Source organism: Xyrauchen texanus, chromosome 29 (assembly GCF_025860055.1).
Source record: "Xyrauchen texanus isolate HMW12.3.18 chromosome 29, RBS_HiC_50CHRs, whole genome shotgun sequence".
Taxonomy (NCBI): Eukaryota; Metazoa; Chordata; class Actinopteri; order Cypriniformes; family Catostomidae; genus Xyrauchen; species Xyrauchen texanus.
In genome coordinates, this window is record NC_068304.1 from 10320232 (window position 1) to 10339774 (window position 19543).

The following is a 19543-nucleotide window of genomic DNA, read 5'->3' on the forward strand; positions in this document are numbered from 1 at the left end:
TAAATTCTGAATCTATGTACTGATTACCATTGTCCCATGTCTGCCAAACATGTTGAGTGGTCCATTAACATTATCTGCAGCCTGAAACTGAACTTTTGTATATTAGGAGTTAATGCACTTAGCTGCATAGGGAAGCTGTATGATGCTCCCTTGCTCCCTATTTATTGAATGAATTCACCTCCGGTGTGCTGTCTGTCTGCACTGGTCTCAGAACACTTCAAAATGCACATTATTTTCATCCAAACTCCATATAAAGCCTCTGAAAGCAACATTTTCCCATTTTTGGATGCACCTATTGATTCTCAGTGTGATAATGCATAGTAAATATATAGGACTTCTAAGGGAGAAATAGTCCTATAGTCCTCATCTGTGGTCATTGTGTTTAACATCCTGATGTTTTGCTATAAATGGATGACATTTTCTGAATGGCATATTGGATGAAAGTAGAGGCTCTAGTCTTTTGACTTGATCAGGTTTCAATGAAAAAATGTAATGAGGCTTACATTTACATTTACGCATTTGGCAGATGCTTTTATCCAAAGCGACTTACAGTGCACGTATTACAGGGACAGTCCCCACGGGGCAAACTGGGGTTAAGTGCCTTGCTCAAGGACACAACGGTGATGGCTGTGGGGATTGAACCAGTGACCTTCTGATCAACAGTTATGTGCTGTAGCCCACTGCACCGCCATCACGGTCGGCACCATAACTCGGTTAGTTGATTTTGAGATTAGTGGGTTTAAATGAAATGAAATCATGCATAACGTATAGTGAAGACAAGAGGTTATGAGACATGGTGGAGTGACTTCATTGTGTCAGAGATATCACTTTACTCACAGTTTATTGGTTTAATATATATTAAACCAATATTTATTGGTTTAATATATATCAGACAAAGGATTTACTTATGAACTCCAGTAAAGGCAGACCCACTTTCATGGTACCTGAAAACAGTTTCAACCCACACCGGACCCACTTGAATCAATCAGCACATCATATTACAATTTATCCCCATTTAACTCTTGATTTTTTTAAGCTAGTGGTCGACTGTCCTTCTAAAAGGATAATTAATCACTCACATGAGAGCGTTGGCTTCTGTCCTTCATGGGAATATCACCCTGGCAACCAGTGTGAGGGTGCATGAAATCTGGCACAAGATCCACCTGAGTTCTTAATTACGTCAGTGATGAAATTAGGATTCCCATTTGAGAGACCCTCTTAAAATCCATGCCAACATTTCAGACTTTAAAAGCTTGATATTTCAGTTTGGAAGCTGGACAATGGGTGGTCTTTTAAACTGACTGGATTCTGACCCAAGTGCCCTAACCCCCAGATATAAGGACACAGATCTAAAACCAAAAAACTAAAATCAAAGGAATAGTTCACCCACAAATGGTAAGCTGGTTTGCTGGTTTTAGAGTGGTTTCAGGAACTTCACGACTGTTCAGGTTTGGAGACCATTTGGCCAACCAGCTAAATACCAGCTCGGGCTAGCCGGGGGACCAACTACACACACGCAAAAAATGTTAAGACAAGCAAACCACCAACATGGCATTTGCTTTAGGAATACAATTCTGTAGTGTTTCTTCATGGCAATTACTGCAAGATACACAATGGCACTACACATTTACGTCCTTTAGTTATTTGTTTTCTTTAGTTGTTTGCCTCACCCCTTCAGGTTTACTCAGGATGCATTATTTTCCTTGCCTAACTCTAATTAATTTCTTTTTTTTTCATGACTCATTATTTGTTTAGGATAAATAGGCGGCACTCAAATCATCATAATTTAACTTGAAGCACTGTTGTTTTCCCACAAGAATTCTGAATTTACCACCTTGCTATGAATGGAGCACTTGTGTTTCCAGCAAATGTAAATCACTCCAAGCGTTCAGCTATAGCTCTGACATACACCCAGTCACACATCCTATCTGTGTCAAGAGTCAATACGTTTCAACCATCGCTGTGAGATGGCACCTTAGATAGATTAGTCTGCTAGAGACCTGGCATGCTTTGCCCACTTCGTCTCTTGCAATCAATCCACAGGCCCAAAGAGGCAAATAAAACACGTTGATTTCATCTCAGAGGTATAAATTAGGAAACAAATGAGGCACTCAGTTGGTTTCTCTTCTCTGGCTGTCTTTCTTTACTGCTTTTATTTGCTTCAGTAACCACTCTTTCTCTCTCTCTTTCTCTGGATCCCAGCATTGCAGTTGCTGATAGCTGTGTGACAAAGACAGAGGCCCCTGGGACTGAGGCCCCAGAGAAGCCCGAATCCCACAACAGGAAAGTAAAGGCCATGACCTCCCAGTCAACCCTATTTCCAATTTTTCCCTGACAGAATCTCTGTGTGGCATGATGGCCTCCAATTCTGTCTGTGTTAGAAGCAATTGAGCATATTTAGGAAATATTGAATTCTAGAGAAATCCCAAACATTCATTGTAGACTCTCATTATGCAGTAGATGCCATTTTTATGTTTTACGTTAATGAAAATTAGGCTGTGATGGGAAGACATACTGTACAGTCTGTTGGGCTTGTCTTGTTTTCACAACTTTTTTAGATTTTTCATTTTAAGATTTTTTCTGGATTCTGAAAAGAAATAGCTGTTTTGAAAATGTTATTTTATATTTTGTGTTGACCGAACAATCAACACCACGGTGTACAGTACAGTACAATATATTGAACACACTGTACAACCAATTATCACAGCCTCATTCTCATTGCAAATAAATAAAGATATGTCTGCTCTGACATCTGAAGATTCAAGCTTATAGGCAAATCTCAGAAAATGAAGTTTGTATAAAGGAATTTTGATTAATTTCTCATCAGTCTTTTGTTGTTTTTAACAGACCACATATGCAGCAGATATTCTTGAGTGGCTATGCAGTAGCCAAAAAGTTGGGAAATTGCCTGAAAGATGTGTGCATTCTGCAAACTTAAAGTTTTAAAGTGCACCTTCATTTTCGTCATGCTGTCTTTTTATGAAAAGTTATTTGTGTCAAAATCATTCCCTAAGAGATTTTCACATAGTTTTCACATAAATGCAGCTTAAAAATTCCCACTGCTCAATATGCAAAAACATCTCCTAACGTTGGTCTCTTTTCTCTCCTTGTGTTGTCTTCCAAGCATGTTTCTGTCTGCATGATCAGAATATGACTTCCTAATGAATGACAGTCCACATGCCATTGCTGGCAGCCCTGCTTGTTGCTGTTGTTTTCAGTGACAATAGAACTGAAATGTCTGTGCTTGTGTGTTGATGTTTGTGTTTACGTTTTTAATCATCAAATTTGAGAGTGCATTCAACAGATTGGACTCACCTTGGCATTTCATGCATGATGTTTATTAGTGATATAAATGATAAATGGAGCTGTCTTTATTTTATTTATTTATTAATGTCATTTTTTGTAATTTTCTCCCCTTTTTCTCCCTAATTTGGTATGCCCAATTCCCAATGCACTCTAGGTCCTCGTGGTGGCATAGTGACTCACTTCAATCACAATTGACAAAGGATATGACGAAATAAACATCTACACTGCCAGTCAAACATTTTGACACACTTTACTGAATTTAGGTTTGTTGTAATCTTAAACACCTTAAAATAAAAAATAAAATACGTTTTGTAGATATAAATCATGCCTACACATGTATTTATTCAGATAAATAAATATATATATATATAATTAAATAAAATGTATTTATTTAAATTAATTAATTAGTTAATTTATATATTTGTTCATGTATTTTTTTTTATTTATTTAAATTAGATGAGTTGAACTGGTTAGTGAATGAAAAGCAGTCAACCAGCACATAGAGTTTTTACAACTACATATTCATTGGGTTGTAATAATAATAATAATAATAAATTACAAAAGTAACAAATCCCGACCCCAATGCTGAATGATAAGTGTCAGTTTTTTTTTATTTAATTTAATTTAATTTTTGCATTTGGCAGTCTCCAAAGGGATTGCAGTTATATTAGAATTTTGGCAGTATTGAAGCATGACACAGAGGGAAAACAATTCAATTGGAGAAAATGCCTTTAGACTGCTATTTAAATATGGCAGGGTTGTCACTCGTAAGATGCCTGAAATTTAACTGCAAATTAATTTTGCATTTTCATTTGAATTTTGTCAGACATTGTGTGCTCATGTTTAGAAAATGCAAATACATTTGCAATTGCAATTTAATTACATGTATTAATGCACAGTATTCCTACACAAGCCTTTTAGGAATCGAATACCTTTAAGAAAAATAGTTCTTAATGAACTTCTATAAATATTATTCTAAAATAGTATCATAAAAATAATAAGTAGGTGTGTCCATACTTTTGACTGGTGTTGTAAAGTGTGTGAACATTCTTCACCTGTTGCTGACTTGAACATTAAATGTCAGAAATAATCAATTCCCACAATTCTCAGTCTGAATAGAGGCACGACTGACACAGCAGTTAGTCACTGATCATGGAAAAATACAGCTCTCGGTTAAACATGTCAAACAGTGATATTCAATACTGGCCTTGTAATGGACAGTCTTTGAAAACACACAACAAACTCAATGTAGTAAGGCAACATTTCTGTGCCTAGGGTTGAGTATGTGATGCTACAGTAATTCATAATACATTGACAAATGAGGTCAATTCAGTTTCCTGGGTTCTAAACGAGAGCTTCCTGTCTATGATTAAAATGTGACAGTATTTGATTTTTGAGAGCAGTTTGGCCCATAAGCGGACTGGTATTTACTTCTGACAACCAGTGCTGAAGTGATATTAAAGGCTCTGCCTTGATAATTTAACTTCCATGCACTACCAGTAAAGCGTGTGACAGTGACAGGGCTATGACAGGGGTGATTATAAGTCTGACACAACAATATGGATTGGCTTTGCATTCCCTTTAAGAGACTTCAAAGCTACTGAAATTTGCTGTTGGATCTCAGCACCCAGCACGTTCAGCTTTCATGATCCAAAGCATTTACATCTACTGTACAAGCATTCATTTAGCAGACAGGTTCAATCAAAGTGATTTACAATTGACATAAGACAAGCAATTTATCATAAAAGGTATTAGCAGTGCCACATTATTGAATTTCAATACACTTTTATGGTGGATGGATGGACAAGATAGATGGATGGATGGATGGATGGATGGATGGATGGATGGATGGCCAATAAAATTGCCAACTCTTAATGAAAAATAATACTTCCAGTAACTTTGTTTCTGCAAATCACTTTCAGTGTGAACGCCTCTTTACAGAGAATGCAATTACTAGTAGATTGAGGTGAGACAAAGAGATGATAATTGGCTTCTCCAGATCAGATTGCATTTCCTCGTGCTGCACAATTAAAACTATCATTAGCATTTAAATGACCAAATAAGATTGTGATCAACAGAGATCAATGGAAGTGCCAGATATGGGGTTTGCTTCATAGCACTCTGAGTACTGGCCACACTGAGCTCTGGAACTTTGTTTATTTATTTATTTTTTTACATTGACTTGAATCATAAAGAAATACAAGATAAAATGGGTGTCATATAAGACAAAGAACCCCCCCCCCACACACACACACATTTAGATGGCATCTCTCAACTGACAGCCTCTCTTCTCAAAAATCTCAAAACTTAAATGTTTTGCTCTCTCCTCCCTTCTTCCTAAACTGTTTCTCATAGATTACTCTTTTCAGTGCAGGGATTAGCTATGTTTATCTCTCTATCCCTGTCAAATCTCTTCTTTTAAGCTGCCTTGAGCCTTTCGTGGCCGACAGACCAGAGTGAAGGGCAGGTCGTGAAGGTAGCCAGACATCCTTGCAAAAACCTGTCCTGACACGTCTCCTGCCAACAAGAGCTTCATCACTGTTCTCGCCGTTTCAAATGTTTGGATGTGCCAATCAACCTGTAGTCATGTCAGAATACATATGGAAGACTGGATTCACATTTGCATAAGACACAGACAAAGGATTTACTATGGTTAACCACCACTCTGGTATACATCATTATACACAAACAGGCTGAAGCCATGTCCAAAAATGTGTTTACTTTAGGATTTTGACTGGCTTGCTATATATAATTGCTCAGAGACTGGTAAATCAGTTCATATCGAAACATCTTGCGGTAAACAAAACATTTGAATATGAAAGATTTCTGTCCCATCTGTTCTTCAGAACATAATAATAGAAAGTCACCCAAGCACACTTGTTACCCGATAAACTCCAGGCATTTAAAAATTTTGAATTTGTAGGAATATTTCACCCAAAAATCTTATACCGAATGTGAGAGGAGATGTTTTAATGAATATCGTATATGTCTATACAATGGCAGTGGATAGTTACTCACTTTAATGCTTAAAAAAGTATAATTAAAGTAGTCCATGTGACTCCTACGTCATATTCCAAGTCTTCTGAAGATATATGATAGGTTTTAGTGAGAAACAACCTAAATATTATTTTTTTTAGAAAATCTTTAGGTACATTGAGTATTCATGAGAAGTTTGTAGCTTGCCTGTTCTTGCAAGAATATTTTAGTGCTAAAAAATGCAAGTTCTATCAAAGCCACTGTAAATGATCCTCTCTCATAGTGCTCAAGAACAGCTGTTAAGACCAAAGTACACCCATGAAACATGCAGGTCCTTTGACATGTAATCAGATAGTCAATCATCTGGCATCACTCTCTTTGTGTAACATTTAAATTGCTCATATTTACAGACAAGCCATTGTTATTTATCTGAAACCCACCTCCACCCCAGCTTCACTTATCTAGATGTGCTACACAGGATTGTATGTAATGTCTGTTTGTGCTGCAGCATGTCCTGATGCTTAACTCAGTATGTGTATTTTCTAGTAGAAGCAGTTCTCTGTACTTGCTCTGCAGCAGCAGCAACAGCAGCAGCGTAGCAGATCTAGTCTGCTAAGACCAATATCCTTTCAATACATCATACCCACATTACATTATACTTCTTTAAATTAAAATTTTAATGTGGAATTCTGGATCCTGTGTGCTACCTTCATTTAAATGTAGTAATTCAACTTTAATTTAAAAGGCATTCTCAATTCAATTTTGAATGACGCACAACCCAAGTATAGGTTTACATTATCAGAGAGTCACACAACCCTAGTAAACACAGAGGTAAGATCAGAGAGTATCAGATGAAGTGATGAACTCTTTGCCGGCAGGAGAGCGCATTATGATTTTAAGTAGAAATGTTAATGTCAGCTGGCTACACTTGATTACACCTTTACCATTGTGTGAAGTTTGCAGTTTTATAATAGCTTTGTGTTTGTTCAATTTAATTGCACCTAAGTGTTAATGTATAACACATCCAACGATCTTGCTTTTAGGTGATGATAAGCCAACTTACCCCCCTCCCTCTCCAGAAATAATCCATATTTTGATTAATTCTACTTCTTAAATGTAATAGTGTTTGATTTGGTGTATGGTGTCTGTGCCATTGCAGTTGAATTGCAACAGACCTCATTTCACTGGGTACAGTCGTGAGTTATTTTCCACTTGCTGTGTCTGGGGCCTTTCTTTCCTGATGGATTTGAGTAGCCAAATCGATTTTTCTGCTCTGTGATTCATGCCTGGTACACATTTGAATTATTCTGCATCCCTGCTTGATACTCAATAAGGGGGGAAAGGTAAACCATGATGGTACCTCATAAGTCTAATTGGATCAATAATTACATCAATTTTCCCTATAGTGAGTGTGTAGAATTCAGAATGGGAAGAGGGAGTGATCCTTTTCCTCTGAAAAGAGAGGCAGGAATGGAGGATAGAGAAAGTTTCTGAATTATTTAGCTGCCTTTCATTATTGTGTCCCTTTGAATAGAGATAATGGTGCATCTGGAACAGACGCTGTCTGTCAAGGCTTATTCCTTGTTTCTGTCTCTATCTCTCACACACACACATGCACACATCCCTCAAACTTAGTCTGGTTCTCCTTTTACATGAAGTATGGTGATCTTCTGTCTGCTTGCTCTGTTCGTAGTAAGCCTTGTAATGTTCTGTCAAAAGTTTGGACACTTTCTGTGCATTTGAAGTTATATTTAAAATGTTTCATTTCAACCAATTAAAATTTTAACAGGCTTGTTAGAAACAAAGAATGCCATTTATATTGTTATACACTGCTTTGGGTCTAACATCCTAATGTAGCTAATCTACAGTATTTTCGTCCCTCTTTGTGTAACTTTTAAATTGCTCAGTTTTGCAGACAAAGCCTGTCTCACAATTTATTTATCTGAAACCCACCTCCACCCCAGCTCTGCTGGTCTAGATTTGCTACATAGGGATTGTTTGTAATGTCTATTTGTGCTGTAGCATGTCTTTCTTTTTATCTATTTGAAGTCTTTGAAGTCCTCAGCAGAAGTTAAGTCATTTTAAATGTTTAATTTCAACAAATTACAGTTTTAATTAAATTGTTAGAACAAAGAATTCCATTTATAATGTTATCCACTGCTTTGGGCCTAACACCCTGTCTACATCAGACGAGAGTGTCGCATTGCGTCAAAAGCAAATACATCCCGTTTTAATGAATGAAGCTTGGAAGCGTCCTTTGTCAACAGTCATTTTGATATATCGATGCACTATTGTTTTATAATAATAGAATGTATATATTTTCTGTATAACCATGTTATGTTACACTAATGAATGGGTCTTTTTGCATTATCTTGAACATTGTCTAACATTGTTTATGACAGTTACTGTGCAGGCAAGATCAAGTTTGTGTAGGAGTCGGTATTGTGCTGGATTCTATCTCTAAGATAATATTACCTTGTGTTGCAGACTGTTTTTTGTCACTGTTGAATAGCGGAAGAGAAGAACTGAGGCAAGGCTCTCGGGAGTACGCATAAACGTCACATCCTTTTGATTTTCCGGGTTAGTTTTGAAAACTAACCCGCTCCTTTTGCATGAAAATCAGTCTACAGGCTTTAATAGGCAACCTAGGAAGTCTGGGAAGGGCATATTTTTTAATTGTGTCATGAGCCATTCACACATTGGCAAAAAAAAGGCGAATATTACATGAATATTGTTACATACTGCACCTTTAAGGCTGGATTACTCTATGCGATTTACAAGGCATCGCACACATACTAACTTAGAAAATAATACAGACAAAAACTGGGCATTACACACCAAATGATTAGGCATTACGCTCTACCCAACAGTCATGACTATCAAGAGCATGACTGTATGAATGGCTCATTAAAGACAGCTTCATGTGTAGTTAGTTGACAGCAAGGCAACTGCTTCAGAATGTGCCTTGCTAGAGCTATTTGAAACTGAATGTTTCTTTAAAACTGCATTTTATGTGAAGAATCCTTTAATATCCTGGTGCTAATAGTGTCTAGACAGAGGAACATGTCAGAGCCAGGACTGCAGGCATCTGCTGTTTGGATGTTACATCACTGCAGTACATCTGACTCCAGCTGTGGTCAGTTGGGAACAGCTTCTGAGGATACAGGTCAGGATGACCTGCTCTAATTGCATCTTGAATATATACTCTACAGATCCGGCTAGGCTGGACACACATGAGGTCCATTTCTCTCAGCAATGTACCAGAATATTAGTCTTGTAAAGCCAGATTTTTGGTTATCAGCATAAAGTCTGGTCCACTTTCCAGCTTATTCTGTCCAAGAGCCACCAACTTAGACAGTCTGACAATAATGTACAACAGCCAACCACAGTTTTTCTTTTTCACAAGACATTTAAGGGTGGGTACATCTGAAATGGATAATACCATAATAAACTTACATGTAAAGAAGATGATGCACTTAGCATTTGTTTTTGTCATCATGCACCATTTAAGGGCTGGGTTTTCTGAGATATATTATACCATAATAAATAAAAATAATAATGGTGCAGCAGTCTCCGTGAGCGATTTCACAGAAAACACACCAATAATTGTGGAAGATGAGTAGATTGTCTATGTACAGCACAAAAAAACCTAAGTACAGACTATTTCACAGACATAACAAAGAAAACAAAGCAGAATATAGTGATCTGCTCATGGATATCCTCTTTACTTGCCACAAACAAAACTCTTTAAGATATTTGATATCATTCCTCCACTGAATTCGTGAACCAGAGGGCTAGGGAGGAAAGACATCCAGGGAGTGAAAGTTTAGTGGACTCTCCTGGGAGAAAGAGTGCACGTGAACGCTTCATTGGAGGGGAAGGGTGCTATCTGCAAGCCGAACAACCGGTCAGCAGTTCCGCATTACCAAGTTCTACGTGCTCGGACCTGAGAAATTACGGACGAGACCGAATCAAACCTGAGATTGTAGAATCTCGTAAAGGTATTAGGTGTTGACCAGCCTGCCGCTCTGCAGATGTCTGCTTGGGATGTGCCATTTTCCAGTGCCCACGAGAACGCCACACTGCTCGTAGAGTGTGCTCGAACCCTCAAGGGGGCAGACACGGCCTAGGTCTGATAGGCCAGCCATGGCGTTGATGACCCAGTGGGCAACCTCTGTTAGAGACAGCACCCCTTTCTGCTGTCTGCCACAGCAAACAAAGAGCTGCTCAAAACATCTAAAGCTCTGCGTGCGGTCCACATAGGTACACAAAGCATGGACTGGACACAGCAATGATAAGGCTGGGTCTGCCTCCTCCTGGGGCAGCTTCGCTTGCAGGTTCACTACCTCTGAGGGAGTCGTAGGAACCTTGGGCACACGTGGGATGATGTATACTAGGGTTGTGTGACACGCAAGTGTCGCTGACTGAGAACGCTCACAGGTCCCCAACCCTCTTGATGGAAGTGAGTGCAATCAGGAGGGCCGTCTTCAAGGAGAGGGCTCTAAGCTCGACTGACTCCTGGCTTCACAGCAGGGGGAGCAGGTAATATTATGTCGGGGAGCAAAGTTGCATCCCGAAACAGTTGTGCTGAGAGAAAAACTCACACACAACAGACACGCAAGGTAGCTCTTATGACTGTTCAAGAATGCGCGGAGGTCCCCAACCCTCTTGATTGAAGGGAGCGCAATCCAAGATTGGCCGCCAAGCACCGCCTGTCTTGGTACGATGATGTGAGGGTCATAGAACCCTGGCTTCATCTCGACTGGAGGGACGGCTCTATTGCATCCCTGTGGGGCAAGTGCTTGGCAAACTATATCGCTTAGCTGAGTCGGATGGTCCTGGCCAGCCAGCACAATGGGTTGGAAGCATAAGCGACATGTCCAAGCTCCAAGCGGGGGGCACTAAGGGGGCGATCACGTATGACGTGAACCCGGTGGGGGGTTCGCAGCGGGGGGAGCAGGTAATATTATGTCAAGGAGCAAATTTATGTCCTGAAACAGCTGTACTGAGAAAAAATCTCACACTCAACAGATACGCAAGGTAGCTCTTATGACCGTCAGAAGTGGAGAGATTTCTGCCGGATCCAGGAACTACACAAAGGCGGAAAGACATCTTTAAAAAGACACGTCTTTAAAAATACGTTCAACGCGAATGTGTATACTCTTTTAGAGGAAATATACTCTTTTACAGGTATTTGCTCTTTAAGGAAATGCTGTCGAAGCACTCAGGGGCGTGGACTGCACTGGCGTGCAGAGAATATACAACCGCTTGATTCCCTCCTTTTATACCTGTATGTCCAGGGGAGGGACAGGCAAATTCTGTCTGCCAATTTCTCGTTGGCCTTTTCTCAATTTCAGAGGTAACCGAGGCCTTTAAAAGGACCCCTAGTGTCACTTCATTCGACATAACGTCAAGTGAGCGATAGACAGGGAATAATTGTTTCCAACTTGACTGATAAAAAGTTGTGTTGAATTCCATCAAATCACCCAATAAGTTTGGTACTAACTAAATCGAGAAAGTGTTTTCCAATTTTTATGAATCAGGCAGAATATTCCGCTCACAATTGATTTCAATGAATTTTTGGTAAAATAGTCAGTTTTATATCATTAAACTTTCTTCAGCAATACTTTTCAGTATTGAATTTATTTTTAATCTAAATTTATTTTGCTTTACCTGCCATCAGTAATACAAAGCTTCCTTAGAATTTGGCCAAATGTGTGTGATTTTCCTGTGTTCATTGGCAGTGAGTGTTTAAACAGGCAGTGTGTGCTGTCATGTGCCTGTGCCTCGCCGCTGTTGTGCTGTGAGATGAGATTATGTGAAGTGGAAGTGATGGGTATAAAAGAGAATACGGCGAGAGGCACTCATGCGCAAAGCAGCCCTGATTTTACAGAGTCCGATAGGCCTCATGGAAAGGCCATGCGACACAACAGCGACATGAGAGGGAGTTTTTGCGTGAAGAAATATGCATGTCGCAATGCAGCTATTTTCTTTTTTGGTCAGGCCCCCTGTTGAAGCCCTGAAAAAAATGTAATCGACCCCCCCGTTCATTCACAAAGTAGTCCTATAATATTGTGTTAAACATGCACCTCTTTATTGAAGAAAATTAAACTGAATTAATCTTTTGTTACTAGACTTCTAATGGTCTTTTGTTTTCTGTATATTTCTGTATACAGATTTTGCAATAATACATATAACAGAATTAAAATTTTGCAAAATGGCTTAACAAAAAAAAAAATATTTGCAAAACAAATATTGCAAATCTCAAAACAAATCTCAGCAGTCGAGCGGTTGTGTATCAGCGAGCTGAATACTACTGCTATTCCATTCACCTCTGAAAGAATCATATACTGTTGTATATATGGCGCAATCCAGCGGCTTTTTCTCCTTCTGCACGTTTAGTTCAGATTTCGCCCCTGGGCGCTTTGACAGCTCAACTAAAAGAGTATATATTTCTGAAAAGAGTATATTTTCCTCTATTATAGCAACACATTGATGTGAACATCTTTTTAAAGATGTGTCTTTTTAAAGATGCCTTTCTGTCTTTGTGTGATTCCTGGATTCCACCCCTCCCCCCAGTCCCTTTCTTCCCGGAAGTGCACGACAAACTGACGAAGTCGTGGAGGGCACCTTTTGCTGCCCGAAACGGACTTTCGTGTACATCTGCTCTCACTACCCTCGATGGCAGGGTGGCTCATGGGTAGACACAGAGATCCCTCAGTTGGATAAGTTGGTCGGGGTGCACCTATGCCCGCAAAACTCCACCACCTGGCAGGATCGACCGGTGCTCCCCTCCAGGTACTGTAGGACTATGTTGTCTCTGGCAACCCAAAGCCTACAGTGCTGCTGGACAGGCTGTCTCCACCCTGCATGCCATGGTCCTCCTGCAAGTACAACAGGCCAAGGCACTGAAAGAGCTGCACATGAGTAGTACTGATCCCGATGTAATGCAGTAGCTGCGTATTTAACTTATGTAAATTACAAACTAAAATGAACAAGGGACAATAAATAAATACTAATACAACATGCTGGAAAATTAGACCATTAGATTTATTAGATTTAGATTTGTTCATTTTAATATCTATTTCATATATGTTGAAACTTAACACTGGGTGAAAATGGACAGGAAACACAGGAAAGTGCACTATTAGACCGGTTTCATGCTGAAGAAGAATGTTTTTTCCCGTAAATGTAAATGAGTGTAAATGCCAACATCATCGTATATGTTGAAAGGACTGAAGCCCATGAGCTCATTGATGTCATTAAATGAGTCTGCTTTTTTGTTTCATCCATTACTCCTAGTCCGTAAATATTTAGTTAGTTCGTAGGGTTATGTCCTACCTAAGTTTAATGGTGCAAAGCTCACATATTTAGTAGTGCGTAAATTGTGACTTAGTGCCTATTTACGCCACAACTATGCTAAGTTGTACCTTACGTATAGCTGGTGCAACCGGCCCCAGGGGAGTGAGGTTTACACAAACTGCCCAGCTATTACGTACCAGCTGGCTCCCGTTACACACAGACAGATTTCAGTTTAAGATTTTTCGACCTACTTTCACCAAGTTTACAGGGAGATCATTCTGGTCTGAGAAGAATCACAGCATTTTTAACCGATTAGTGTTAAAAGCTCACAGATGAATCCCACAGAGAATCTGCTTGCACAGAACATTGTAGAAAGTTAATCTTGTAATGTTTCCTTGATGTTATGATCATACTATCAAAATTAACTTGAGTTTACCCAGCATAAGATGCTAGCGAGCTAGGCTGTCTCCCTCTCTCGCTCTTTTTCTCTCTGACACACACAGACACACACAAACTTCATTATCTATTAAGCCAGACATCTTGTCAAAATGAGCTGTATGATGTGTGAATGCTAACATGTTTGGGGAAAGAGATTTTCTCTTTCTGGAAATTAGATGGCAACTCTTGCACAGCTCACCTGTCAGAGAGAATTATTTGGGTCCCCTTCAAGTGATGCAAATAATGACACCCCAAAAACGTATTAGTGTCTGTTTGTGTGCATATGTGCATTTGGTTATACACCCACATTTTCGTAACTATTATTGTTGGTGCATCTGTGCTTATGTGTTAGCTTGTGTTTATGTGTGTCTGTGTGGCAGCTTCACCACACAGTTCTCCTCTGGGAACTGGCTTTTATTTGAATTTTCAGGCTTTATGAATGGAATTACAGAGCTGAAAATTGGCGTGTTTATGACTTACTGAATGTTGTTCCCAACTTTTCCTAAACTCAGTGACTTGTGGTTGGTTACAGTACTTCAAAACAAGTGGAGTATTGAGTGTTTTGCCTGAACTCTGTAAAACCCCATCAGGTGTGCCCAGAACCAGGTGTGTTGAAGTGTCTACAGAGAGGTCAGGAGCAGTGCAGACAGCGGTTGCGTGGATGCACCTTGCCTGTGGTACATCTCCTGGTGTGGGTTGCACCAGCTGTGCATAAGTTGCAGCTTAGAATCGATGAAACATAAATGTGCACTAAGTTACAAGTTGGACTATTAAATATTTGTACGCTGAACTACTCAACATAGTTAAGACTTAAACCTATGTATAAACTAAATAACTTTTATAGCCGCCAAATAGAAATAATTGTTGAAATAAAAAATTTGACTGATTGGATTACATCAGTCAGCTCAAATCATTTAGCAACATATGATGATTAAACAGTTTTTTTCTCTTTTATATTTAAGAGAGTGCATTTTGACGATAACTGAGCTGGTGCAAATTATCTTTAAACCCATGTAAACATGTATATTATTGACAGAAATGTACCAGTCCATTGTATGCAGAGCAGCACAAGAAGTCTTACTGGCCCTGTTTGGTGTGCATGCCTGGTTTCAACACAAAAAAATTAAATACAAAAATAAATACATGTTTTTTTTTTCCTGGTTTCTGTATTAGTATTTATTTATTGGCTTAACCCTACCCCTAACTTAACCCTAACCCTAAATTGCAAATCTACTCAGCGTAAATATATTGGCACCAAAATAAATAAATACAATAAGGCAATCATAATGCATATTTAGGTTTATGGTTAATGTGTAATGACTATTTATAGATTAGTGTGTCAAAAATCTGAAAAAAAGGTTTTTAAATAGGTTCTTCATATCGTTATTGGACACTTAAATGTAAAAATCATCTGTTTCAGTCCTATAAAAAGACATTAAAAAAATCAACCACTAAAACTAACACACAGCTTTTCAACACTACTTCTTGTTGAAAAATTTAAAAGCATCTTACTGGATCAATAAAGGTAGATGCCATTAGAGATAAAGGGATAATAGGTTTGAAAATCGGTTTGAGCAGCATATATACCCCACCCACCCCACTATAATAAATGTGTATCAGGCTGTCTGGAGAGTGCTATAAGGATCGGTCAGCATGGGGATTCCCCTGTTAAATCTCCCAGCTTCAATACACATGCCTTGTTCACCGGCTGGAGAATAACCTTCGAATAACTCGCCGGTCTGCTGGAGGAGGTGGCGTCTCGCGATAATTTTGCCGCTTAAATACAGAAAAATGGCCGTCCCAATGAGTTCATTTCGGCCAAATTGCAGAACATCATGGCTATAACAAGACAAAACACAAGCAGCCTTACTACCATTTACTTAATTGTTTTTCATTGCCCTCCGTGTTCTTCTACCATATTTAAATTGTTTCAACTTAAATGAATAATTTATGAGGAATTATGTATTGATTTGGTAAGTAACCATGTCATAAGCATGATTTCTCATGACTTAATTCCTTAAAGCTTTACAGTAAAGGGTTAGTTTACCCAAAATTGTAAATTATCCCACAGTTTACTCACCCTCAAGCCATCCTAGGTGTATATGACTTTCCTCTTTCAGCCAAACACAATCAGAGTTATATTAAAAAATATCCTGGCTCTTCCAAGCTTTATAATGGGAGTGAATGGTACCTTAGATTTTAGACTCGTGTCTAAAAAATCTGGTACTTTAAGGGATTGATGGGGTTATTGGTGGACCGCAATTCCAACCCCCTTGTCCTACTGCTCTTTTTCTCTCTCAATTTTGCCCATTGCAATCCGGTTTCATTATCTTTCACTCTCCGTGGCTAGTGGGAGCCATTGAAAGGGCAGGCCTGAAATGGCACGGGCTACAACAAAGGCAGTGTAAAGAGATGCCTATCAAACCCCCAGCAGGCCGGAGAGTCAGACATGTGCATGACTCCTCATTATGTATGATCACATAAGGCTAAAGCCACAGATGCATGAAAGCTCTCTCAGGGTGCTGGGTGTCAGACTGTTTTCTCTTTTTCTTCAACAGGAAGGACCTCCCACCTGCTCACAAGCCAGCCCCTCCGCCTCCCAAGAAAAAGGGCAGTGACATGAAAGGAGGCCTGAAATCTGATGAGATCCAGGTAGGGTGTCTTCCTCTACTGTGTCAGGAAACACTTATAGATGTCGTCCACTACCACCCATGAGCTTGAGCTGCTGCTGTATTATTACTTTCAGCTGTTTATTAACTTTGCAGTTAAGTGACGTTTTAAAGACTCTATGGTTCTAGGTAAAGACCCTAAAAACTAGATTCCTGCAGTGCTGTGTCTGTGATAATGTCAGGCCTCCATTTATAGTGGCAGATGCTCCCCATAATTTCCCAACACAGTTATGTTGATTATGTACGTGTTAGGGAAGTTACTTAAAAAAAGTATTATGTTACTTCTTACTAATTACTCTTTCTAGATTGTAATGTGATTACTAACTACTCTCAACATTTACATACATTTTAATGTTATGCTGTAACTTTTTTTCTCCTCCACGGAACACAAAAGCAGAAATTTTGCACAAACTGTTTGCAGCTCTTTCCTTTTTAATGGCAGTTCAATTAACCATGTCTCTCAAGCTCTAAAAAGGGCAAAAATACCATAAAAGCACAATAAAAGAGTGACATTTTAGTTGTTATTCTGTGTGTGATTTCAAAGGCTACGTTACATTGATGAAGGTCTTCTTCGTACTTTGCACAGATCTAGAAAGAAGTTTGAAACCGTCGAGCAACGGTACTGTTTGTGAACATCAAGCAGCTGAGGCTGGCATTTAGAGGAGTATTTATGGTGCATTCCACTCACCTCAGATAGTCTGAATTTGAAGTTCTGACTAGAAAAGTGCAGTAGAATGCCACTTAAAGTTGAAAATCCTACTTGGAAACAGGTGCAGAAAACTCTGATTTTGCCAAGATCACACAAACATGTTGGTGTTAGTGATAAACATTCACTTTTATTAAATGATATTGATCAATGAGTAAGAATCCCTACATAACATTATATTAAAGCTTGCTTAACAATTGTCTGCAAACTTATGGTGAACAAATGGTACATATGATGTATAAAACATGTCGTGGACGCACTGATGTTGTGGACCAATGGCAGTAAGATGGTGTTGTATCAATCTTTCCTGAAAGTTTGAGCTTGCAAACTGTTTCATATATTTATAATTTTTTTTTGTGACATCACACCCATTCTTTCATCGACTTTGCTATGAGTGTATTAGTGCCTTAAGTATATTTTTATTTATTTATTTGGAGCTTGACTGTGGTCACGATGCAAGCTGTGAGAGATCATTTTTGTGTTCCATGGTTTATACAAATATACAAATAAAAACCTTCTAAGTGTCAAATACTTAAACACTAATATATATATATATATATATATATATATAAGCTGGGTTATTGTTGACCCTCTCCTGCATTGGAAATATTTAGCAGAATTAGAGTGTGTAAGATAAGGTGCAGAACTTATGACATATCAATATATGACAAACACTTAACATCATGCTGAATTTACACAGACAATAAATTCAGGCATATGCACAACTGAAATATGTCCTAAAAGCCATAATAATAATAAAATAAAATAATAATTTAAAGATGCTCTTAATAAATGAAATGTATCAAAAGTACCATATTCGATGCATCTACCCAATGCAAAGTTATTCAATCCAGGCAAATTTATTCATATCTGCTTTTTGATATTAAAAATAAATGAGTGGTTTAAAAAGATTTAGCCTAATGTTTTCACTTAAACAGCTCTCTAGTATTAGCTTACATACAAGCAAAGCCCAGCAGCACACACAATATTCGTTCCATTTTCACTGCATGGTTTTGGAGAACAATAAATACAAATAAAAAAAACAGTAACAGCTCCATGATAGGGCTCCAGTTCTGTACATTTTTATTTTCCTTCAACAAAATGAAAAAATTGACATATGGCTCATTTGGAAAATGAGTGCAATTCTGCTGACTGTAGCCTATGTCAGAGGTGAGGAAGTAGTAAGCTATATGAAGAGGATATATTTTATTTTGCCATTTGGTTACCTTGACCTGTACTTTATGACACTATAATCATTCATCCCTCCCTGGCTTTTCACTTCTAGCAGGTGAGGAGACTTTACTTATGGGCAGACAAACAGCAGCAGAGGTGGGAATGAGTGGTTATGGGGAAAGATCAGCACAGGCCGGGAGCTGCTCGGAGAAAGTACCACTGATTCTGACTCCGGAAACTATTGTCTCTTTACTCATCGCTTGTTTCTCATGACAGAAAAAGCACAAAGCACAGCAATGTCAACATTTAAGCTAAGACTTATTATTTGGACAAAAGGCTCATAAAATCGCGACTACACCAATTTCATCAGGACGTCTGGTCAACCTATGTAGTTAGCAGTGCATGCACACAAATGTGTCAACCAAATGAAATGGAGCAGAATCCCTTTAATAAAACCCATAACTTAGTGTTGAATCATATATGCAGTCTAAGTAGCAACAGAACTGTAACGTATGACCTTGTCTTGTTTTACTGTTTCCCCTTTGTCTTCCATTTTTGTCACTTTCGTTACTCCATAGTTTTCACTTGCGACCCGTCTGTAACGCCACAGTCTTGTTAGCCCTCGTGTTCATTGTTCATTGTTTGCACCTGTCCTCGTTAGTTTCTCATTGGTTTCTATTCAGCACCTTGTCATGTGATTTTGAGTTCTGTTTGTTCATTGGCCCTTTCATGTATTTATACCCTGCCTGTTTGTTCAGTCACTGTCGATCGTTGAATGTTAGTGAATGTTTATGAAAGTTGTTAAGCCTGCTCTATGTTCCCTTCCCGAGTTCTCTGTTCATGTTTATTTCCCCATTGTGGGTTTTCCTTTGTGTTCGTTTATGTTAATAAAGTTGCTTCACTTGGATCCTCAACCTTCGTCTCCCTCTGCTGTATCTGCAATTCGTAACAGAACGATCGTAACGAGAACACA

The 19543-nt window shown here is 38.7% G+C and overlaps 1 protein-coding gene across 5 annotated transcripts in view; it reads left to right on the forward strand.

The window, feature by feature from the left end:
* The window catches only part of LOC127622948 (nectin-1-like), a 331151-nt gene that overhangs the window by 226801 nt on the left and 84807 nt on the right, over nucleotides 1-19543 (forward strand). For 4 of the 5 annotated variants that reach the window (XM_052097141.1, XM_052097142.1, XM_052097143.1 and 1 more), the window contains exons 7-8: nucleotides 2203-2287; nucleotides 16585-16674. In XM_052097141.1, coding sequence (XP_051953101.1) covers nucleotides 2203-2287; nucleotides 16585-16674 — 175 coding nt within the window. Of the gene's footprint in view, nucleotides 1-2202; nucleotides 2288-16580; nucleotides 16675-19543 lie in introns of all 5 variants that reach the window. The other variant, XM_052097146.1, reaches the window with a different exon arrangement.